The following is a 9,806-nucleotide window of genomic DNA, read 5'->3' as shown; positions in this document are numbered from 1 at the left end:
GTGTGACAAAATCTTTGTCAAATTGTTAGAGCTGCTTATTTTAAATTATTTTATGGTCAAAATGAAGTAACTTTTCTATTGGGAATTTCTCAGTCTGCTATTAAGCTCAGAGACATTTTCTTCTGATTATTGAAATGTTTAATATTTATTTGAATTTTGATCAAATTGTTTTTGCGGATTGTTTTCAGTGATTGAATGACTCACAGTTGAGGAGTTATGTGTGGACATGACAGTTCTTTTGGGGGATAGTTGTTGGCAAAAAGCAAATCCAGATACAGATAAGATTCTCTATTTAGATATCTTTATTGAAACTATATTGCATCATGGACACTGGGATGGTGCAAAAATAAATGTATGTGTACAGCTGTTAATAAATAAACAGCATTAATGTGTCAAAGTTGTATGCTTTTCTCCTCATTTATAGGCCACCATCACCTCTCCACCTTTCTAGTAAAAATACTTAACTCACCTGTAACCTTTCAGCCCTAAGCAGTTCTCTCTGTGGCCTCCGTGCCATACATCTCCCCATCGGATCTGGGGACCAAGCTATAACAATACAATTAATACTAAAATATTTTTCCACATTTTTCACATAATTTACTATGGATATGTGTTGGATGTGTCGCCACATATGATATTGTATATGTGTGCATATTCTTCTAAATTGAACTATTGTATGCATAATTTCTGAGTTAAAAATATCAGGTAGCTAAAAGCATCTGATTTGCATTCTCCTAATGTAAATTTGAAAGGCAAAAATAACAAAGATGGAATTTCTCTACTAGAAATTGAAACATTTAGGGGGCCTGCTCGGTGGCATAGCTTCGTCGGCCCGGAGTTTGTAGGTTCTGATCCGGGGCACGCACCGACGTACCGCTTGTCAAGCCATGCTGTGGTGGCGTCCCATATAAAGTAGAGGAAGATGGGCATGGATGTTAGCCCAAGGCCAATCTTCCTCAGCAAAAAAAGAGGAGGATTGGCATCAGATGTTAGCTCAGGGCTGATCTTCCTCACACACAAAAAAAGAAATTGAAACATTTTAAATCTACATTAATTATAAGAATTTGGTTTAAAATATGTATATAGATTGGTCAAAGAAAAAATAGAAATGGATTCATTCAGTATACAATGAAGATAACATCACAAATTAATGAAAAGTAAAGGGTTGCTTAATAAATAGAAGGAAATGGGTTAAAATGTGAGAGAAAAAGTTATATACAATAGTACAACATACAACAAAATTGTATCTAGAATAACTCAAGGTATTCCTATAATATATAGCCACAAAAAATCAATAACATAATATAGATACTTGCTTATTTAATTTTAGGATGGAGAAAATCCACAAAGCAAAACAAAAAGAGACAAAAATTTTCCAAATAAAAATGTAAATATTCTTCATGTGAAGAATATTGGAAACAACATGAACTGTAATCATCAAGCTGATGTATATATTTCATTTGTTAAACATATATTTCAATTCTTTTTCTGTTCAAATTAAAATAGAAACCTTGCCTAAGAATTTCAGTTGAGACAATAAAGAAGCAAATTATCTTAAATAATATTTCTTAATATTAATATAAGTACAGTGAAATGGTTACTTTCAAACGTTACTAATCATACATGTAAATGGTTGATGCTTTCTGGAGAAAAATTTACCCATAGAAAAATTTAACAAGGGCTTTAAAAGTGTTCAAAGCATTTAAGTCAGCAATTCCACATTTAGGAATCTATCCTAGAGAAATAACAAGAGGGATATGGAAGTAGATATACGAGTCAATCATAACAACAATAGGATATATCAATATGATGGAATAATTGTTTGCAAGATAAAGTAGAAAAAAATAAACCAAATGCAGAGAACAACTCTCTTTTAATAGGAGATTGCAAGTAAATTTTACTTTCATTCCAAAATTGAAACTAAATTTTATTGCAAAATTTAAAAATCTTTTAGTATTTTTCAATTTGCTTCTCTACAACTATGTATTATTTTTGTAATTAACTTCAAGTATGATTTAATTTTGTGTATTATACCACATTGAAAATAATGTTCACTAGAAATATTTAGTCTATATGAAAATACAAACATTATACTCTCAAGTGAAAATCAATGTTAAAACTTGCATATGGCAAATGATTCCAATTTTGTTTTAGGAATTATAAGAATATATACACACACCAATTTATTAAGAAAAATATAAGAAAATTCAAACAGAAGTTGTCCATTGGTTTAGGACACATCACTGACAAATGTTACTTCCTCACCACTGTCTGTATTTTCAGTTATTTATAGTGAACATGTTTGATAGAATCAGCCTTATTCAATCAACTGAGACTTAAGAAGAGAGCTCAGTTTTCTAAAACTGCATGTCATCTGAGTGATTTTCTGGAAAATTATTTGAACACAGAGTAAATATAGCAGTTGATTTCATGTGAACATTTAGTATCACGGTCTAAGTTAAAATCAAGGCACACAATATTAGAATACCAGACATTTAAGACAATTTAAAGAAATTTTAATATACGTCTCAATATGCAGCCATCTAGTTGAATAATAGTGCATAGATTAATGAGGATGATTTATGTATCTCTTTATATAACCTTCTTTACTGAAGATTTTCTCAATACAAATTTTGAGAACTACTGGAACAGACTTATCTAGAGAATAATGTCACAGACAGTTTTATGAACCAAAGTAAGAATCAAGTGTTCTCCTCCCAAAAGATATGTAAACACCTACTTATCTATATACTGTTTCAGGGCCCTCTCAGGTTGCAGAAGCCACTTCACAGACTGTATTAACTCTTAATAAATTAGACCTAACTCAGTGCTACTACATAAAAAGTATACCTAGATAGTTCTTCATTTGTTTTTTTTTTTTAATTTTTTGTTTATTGCAGTAACATTGGTTTATAACATTGTAAAAATTTCAGGTGTACATCATTGTACTTCTATTTCTGCATAGATTACATCATGTTCACCACCAAAATACTAATTACAGTATTGTAGGAGGGGTTATGCCCTAGTAGATATTAAGATTCATTATAAAGTTATACGATTTAAAATAGTATGATAATGGAAAGAATAGAGAGCCCAAAACAAAAATATCTATGTATTTATGGGATGTTAATATGTGATGACAAATGCATTTGACATCAGTGGAAAAGACTATATTAACAACGCAAGGTAAATATCCTTACAGGCAAATAGATATTGGACTTCAGAAAAGAAATACAAAGGATCAATAAAAATATACTTAACTTCACTCGTGACTGAAGAAATGCAAATAAAATATAAATCTTGTTATTTAAAAAAAAAAAAAAGTATACCTAGAATGCTTTATACTATACTGTGCTTGAATTCAATCCATATTCCTGGAAACTCACAAACAGGTGTTGACAGTTTATTTTCAAAACTGAGGATCATAACCAGTATTTATAAATAGACAAAAAGTTTTGAGGATGTGTATGATTCGGGTTGTGGGAGAATTTACAAAATGTTTTAACCTATGTGTGATCTATGTATTTAAAATTTCCCTGAGGTGATTCCAGTAATTAGTCAGGCACCAGAGACATTGTTCTACACCACACTTGAAGAAGAAATAATTTCATAAGTAAAAAAAAGTGCAAAACTAATCCCCCTGCTTTGAACGTCACTATGGCTCTGTAGACCACATAACTCAGAGAAGATGGATTTCCAGTGTTTCCATCAGAGTGAGTTAATTACAAGATTTATCCCCAAGTAAGTAAAGATATTAAAGTATTATATGGAATTATTGGATACTGCCCATTTTATTTTTAGAGGTTCTCTGCTAAAGAAAATATTGTTTAATTTCAATATTACAGTTTTTATTAAAACAACTTGTCTTGAAGGTATTAATTTTGCGGAGAATTTAGCTAATGTCATTGACAGTTCATGAAGATAAACAAATCATGACTATAGACTAGTAGGTTTGTTCTTTGAAGGGAGTCACCATGTCATCACTGACACTTAGTAATGACAAATGAACACATGCTTAAACTGCAATTTTATGAGAGATTTCCCTTAATCATTTGCTGCATGGCATGGATCACATCCTTGTTCCTTAGACTGTAGATCAATGGGTTCAGCATTGGGCTCAAAAAAGTATAGAAGACTGCAATTATTTTGGACTCCTCTACAGACGTCTCAGATGGGGGCCTTAAGTACATGCAGCAGAGGGTTCCATAAAATATGGTGACTGTTGTAAGGTGGGAAGCACAGGTAGAAAAGGCTGTGTGCCTGCCTTTAGCAGAACGGATCCTCCAGACAGCTGTAATAATGAAAAGGTAGGACAGGAGAATGATGAAGAGGGAGCTTGAGAGAGTAAAACCAGCGACTACAAACATTGCCGTCTTCTTGACATAGGTGTCAGAGCAGGCCAACATTAAAAGAGGAGGGTCAGCACAGCAGAAATGATGGATTTCAAGGGAGCCACAGAAGGACAAGTGAAAAGTCAGCAGTGTCTGAGAGAGTCCACTGAGGAAGCCAAAAGTATAAGGGACCATGACTAGAGAGATACAAATGTTCCTGGACATTCTGGTACTGTAATGTAAAGGGCTGCGAATGGCAACATAGCGATCCACTGCCATGGAAGCAAGGATACATAACTCAGTGATTACCAGGGCAATGAAGAGAAGACACTGCATGAAGCATCCAGCATAGGAGATGGTCTTCTGGTCTGAGAGGAAATTATGCAGCATATTTGGAGTAATGTTGGAGGAATAACAAATGTCTACAAAGGAGAGGTGGCTAAGGAAGAAATACATGGGCGTTTGGAGGTGGGAATTGGTCTTGATCAGCAGGATCATGCACAGATTCCCTGCCAGTGTGATTAGGTAGATCACCAGAAACACCCCAAACAGGATCTTTTCTAGCACTGGATCCTCTGTGAGTCCCAAGAGAATGAATTCCCTCACTACAGTGTGGTTTTGAGAAGACATTTTCTTAGCCCTTGAAAACTGACAGTGACAAAGAAAGTGAGGAATTCTGTCTAATCCAGATTCTGCTTTTATTATTTTATTCCATCCATTTTATCACTTACTTATTGATCTATTCATCTATGAGGAAATTACTCTTCTCTTTTCAACACACACATCAAGATTTCTATGTAAATATTTTCACACTCTATCTCTGTTCTCTCTCTCTCTCTCTATATATATATACATCTCAAACACGCAAACACATTCACTCTCTCTCTCATGTATATATAATGTATTTACATATAATTGTATTTTATAGTAATAGATAATATGTTATAATATTACATATTATATATACATATGTATACATTTATAACTGTCTTCTTGGGGAACTTCATATTTGATATTTTTTCCAAATGTTTTGGGGAAAAAAGCCAAAAAAATGAAAATTAGGAAAAGCAGCACATCATCAACATCGTTCAAATGGACAAACAAAGGAAGTTGGATTTCTAGGGTCCCTTGCGCTGTGATGTCCTATTGTTTCAGATATAAAATAGAAGATAAATGTTCAGCACAGCATTGTCTCTTGAAACCTATAGTCGTCTGACTTAATTTCTTAAAGAGGACACTGAATTTAGTGAAATTTAACTCGATATATGGCTCAGAAGGTACAGAATGAAGACTTGTTCTCTCTGCTTTATAAATTTACCCACTCATTTATTCATGCACACTGCAAAATTTGATATTTTTCTCTTCTAGGATCTGTAGTTGCAGCAGTGAACAAATTCCCCGTCCTCATGGAGCACATGTTGTAGGAGGAGGAACAGATATTAAACACATAGATAAAAACGTATAACACCATGTCAGTTAGAAGCAAGTATTATGAAGAAAATAACAGGAGGATGCTTTAGATGCAATTTTTTCCACATTTAGAGGATACTAATCTCCACACAAAAGAACAAAACATATTTTTGTGAACAAATGTAGAAAATGACCTACCTGTAAAAGCTGATTTACCATATTTTGTAAAAGCACAGTGGGAAGATTTATAATGTATTTGCTAAGTATATTCCATAGAGTATTTTTTAAATAAATTTTAAAAACCAATTAAAATAGTCTTTGTTCATCAAGGGCATAACCTTAATTTAATGCTTTGGGAACTAGATTCTCCTTTGAGGCCAATAACCCTACCTAACTCTGGTAGACACTGCTTGGTACTGTGTGTGAGATCTTCAGCACACGTAAAGAATTTAACCATCACTTTTAATACTATGGAAGGAGGAAAATACATGCAGATAAGTTTTGCAATTTTAATATAGTAAAGAACAGGGAATCCCAATCAGAAAGCTTAAATTTTTCTCTATAAACACTGAAATGAGGTTATCTAATGATAGTGAGGAGTAGGAAGGTACAGCAGGTGAGAGATTTGAGGAGCAGAAAGACGAGGAAAGCCACAGACTAGGAAAAATATTCACATTCAGTTATTCTGACAAGGACTTGTATTCAGAATACGTGAAGATTTTCCACAATAAACTGCTCAAAATATAACCATCCTAACCAAAAAAAAAGTCCATGAGGTGAACTGATAGTTCATAAAAGAAGGTTTGCGAATAGCCAATAACCACGCGAAAAGAATGTCAACAACCGTAACTGTCAAGAAAATGCAAATTCTAACTACAACTGGATACCACTTCACAGTCACATCAATGGCAAGAATTAAAAAGATTAGCAAGAAAAAGATAGACAATGACAACGTGAAGTAATTGTAAATTTCATAATATGTCACTTGATGGCATATAAAATAATTTAATGACTTTGGAAAACTGGTTGTTCCTTATAAAATTTCTCGTAAAGTTAAGTGCCATATAAAACTATAGCCCAGTAAGCATTATGTATTTATACAAGAGAAAAGAAGACGTATACCCACAAAGAAACTCAGATATATGTTGACAAATGCATACATAAACCAATTGTGATATACCCATATAATGGAATACCACTCAGCAAGAAATGAACAAACTACTAATACAAGTTAAATGAATCTCAAAAGCATTGCATATATAGAGAGAGATTAACTTCCTGAAGGGCAGAGTGATGACCTCCCAAAACCTGTTTCTCCAAAAAAGCAATGAGAACACTGGCAAAAGTTGTCAAAATCAACTCTTGAGAACTCTGGATATTTACCAAAGGCTTGCAACAGTTCTAGGAAAATTAATCCATTTATTCAAGTAAACATGTCACAATGTTGCTAAAAAGAGTGAGCTTTGTGTCTTTTTTTTGTGTGTGAGGAGATCAGCCCTGTGCTAACATCTGCCAATCCTTCTCTCTTTTTTTTTGCTGAGGAAGACTGGCCCTGGGCTAACATCCATGCCCATCTTCCTCCACTTTATATGGGATGCCACCACAGCATAGTTTGCCAAGCGGTGCATCGGTGCGCGTCCAGATCCCAACCGGCGCACCCCTGGCAGCCGCAGCGGAGCACGCGCACTTAACCGCTTGTGCCACCGGGCCGGCCCCTGTGTCCTTTTTATATGCCCTATCCCCACCCCTTCTCCCTACCTGCACAGCATCCTTGACAACTTGAATTATGATTTCATGGCTGAGCACATTTGTCAAACTGCACTAAAATTATTATATTTTATTGCAAGTAAATTTACCTGCATAAATTTGATTTAAAGGTAAGTTTCGCTTTCCTCAGAGTCAACGAGACCAAATTATTCACTGGATGATTAATACTGAGGTATGAATAAAAATGACAACAGAGGCACAACATTATCAGGGCTCTTCCCATACTTAGGTTAAAACAGGACAAGGGCTAACCATTGAAGCTTAATTTGTCAAACCCTTTCTTCACCTGGAAAATTTTTAACTATTACGTCGAGGATGGAATCCAGAAAGAAATCTGTTTATCTATCTCTTCTCTTCTCTTTGTTTCTGGTCTCAAGGAAGTTGGGATAAAAAAAAAGTAAGAAAATGAATGAGAGGACCAGCCCCGTGGCTTAGCAGTTAAGTGCGCACGCTCAGCTGCTGGCGGCTGGGGTTCAGATCCCAGCCGACGCACCGCTTCTCCGGCCATGCTGAGGCCGCGTCCCATATACAGCAACTAGAAGTATGTGTAGCTATGACATACAACTATGTACTGGGGCTTTGGGGGAAAAAAACTAAATAAATAAAGTTATAAAAAGAAAATGAATGAGAGAAGCAGCAGAAGAAGGAGAATTAGTTGGATGAAGAGTTTTAAGTAGTAAATAGGAGTGGTCAATGAAATACGTAAAAGCTTTCTCAAGTCTTCACGAGTCTGTTCCTTGCTGAGTATTACAAGGCTTGTAGGCTTGTAATATTACAAGCCTCAATACTGAGGCTTGGCCTATGACAGGGACATGGCAATCTGCAATCCCCCGCATTGCAACAGCAGAATGTCAAGGCCACGTTGCATCTACCTGCTCACTTTCCTCTCCCTCTGGGGTTCTATGGTGGGCACAATGCAGGTAATATTGACCTCTCACTTGTCTTTTTGTGGACCCAACACCAACAATCATTTCTACTGTGCTGGCCCACCCCTCTTAATGTTGACATGTTCTGACACTTACATAAAGCAACCTGCCCTATTTGTGTCCACAAAGATTCAACTCACAGTTTCCCTACTCATCATCCTCAACTGCTACATTTTCACTTTCATCACAATTATGAAGACATATTCCAGTGCAGGGCAGCACAAAGACTTCTCCACCTGCAGCTCCCCTGACAGCTGTCATTGTCTTTTATGGTGGCACGGGTATGAGACCAGCAAATGAGCAGCCTGTTGAACAAGGGAAAATTGTGGCCGTGTTTTGTATTTTTGTGGGTTCCATCCTGAATCCATTTATCTACAGCCTGAGGAACAAGGATGTGGAACAGGCTTTGAGAAGAGTGTTTATGAGAAACATTAGTACAATTGAGAAAAGTTCTATTTTGACAGTGTCCCCATGATAAAATAATATGTCTCAAAAACAATAAAAAAGATATCCGTTGTTGGTGGTACCTGAATGCAATTCTCTTGGATAAAAAAATATTTTTTATATATGCATAGTTTGGGATCAAATGAAAGTCTAATGGAAACAATGATTGGAAAAGTAGTTTGGAAATGATGATTGATAAGAAACACAAAAGCAGAAGTCAGCTGTTTATAATAATACAGGGTCATATTTTTAGTCTCCCTCAAGAACTCATTTCCACTTGATTACTTAGCAGATAAGTTCTTCATTTCACTTCCTAGGGCATCAATATTGAACACCACTGAGCTACTCTTACCAACAAGGGAAGTGCTTTATGATATATTTCTTGAATATGAAAATGATTTACTTCATATGATATACTACATAGTTTCCTTTTAATGAAAGCTGATTATCTTCTCAAAGAAACCCCCATCTCTAATTTCAATGATTTTTCTCACGGCACTCTGGTATATATTTGAGTCTACTTCTCTTGAATATAAAACCATATGTGTTTTATTTTTTCAAGAAAGAACTTAATGTTTTACATATTTTAATTCCTCTATGATTTGTTTCATTAGTTTCCTCAATCAAAACAGAATCCTTTCTCAATAAAGAATACTCACCTCTGATTTAGTATATTCTTCTCTTACAGAAGTTTTATATAATTTTCCCTACTACATAATTAACAGCTATTGTTATATAATTTTACATATTACCTTTTGGTTCCTGTCTACCCATAAATAATTTTACATAATAGTTCCTCAAGTCTGCATGAATTTGGTTTTAGTGTTTTAAAACTAAATAGTATTGCAAGAATATTCCGAATTGGTTGACGCTCTTTGAATTTGGCTTCTTTTTAATTGTATAATATAACTTTGTTAATGTGACATAT

At 34.7% G+C, this 9,806-nt stretch overlaps 1 protein-coding gene and 1 pseudogene across 1 annotated transcript; one reads left to right on the top strand and one right to left on the bottom strand.

The window, feature by feature from the left end:
- Positions 1-4,026: 4,026 nt before the first annotated feature.
- Positions 4,027-5,273, bottom strand: LOC147912603 (olfactory receptor 5M10-like). Its single transcript, XM_087422927.1, has one exon. The coding sequence runs from the start codon at positions 4,959-4,961 to the stop codon at positions 4,029-4,031; it is 933 nt and encodes a 310-aa protein (XP_087279053.1). The 5' UTR covers positions 4,962-5,273; the 3' UTR covers positions 4,027-4,028.
- Positions 5,274-5,800: 527 nt separating this feature from the next.
- LOC147912602 (olfactory receptor 5M10-like) lies at positions 5,801-8,909 on the top strand (annotated as a pseudogene).
- Positions 8,910-9,806: the final 897 nt, after the last annotated feature.

Source organism: Ceratotherium simum, chromosome 34, assembly GCF_057802395.1.
Source record: "Ceratotherium simum simum isolate JZ-2026a chromosome 34, ASM5780239v1, whole genome shotgun sequence".
NCBI lineage: Eukaryota > Metazoa > Chordata > Mammalia > Perissodactyla > Rhinocerotidae > Ceratotherium > Ceratotherium simum.
The sequence above is the reverse complement of the archived record's forward strand: the minus strand, read 5'-3'. Positions and strand labels throughout refer to the sequence as shown.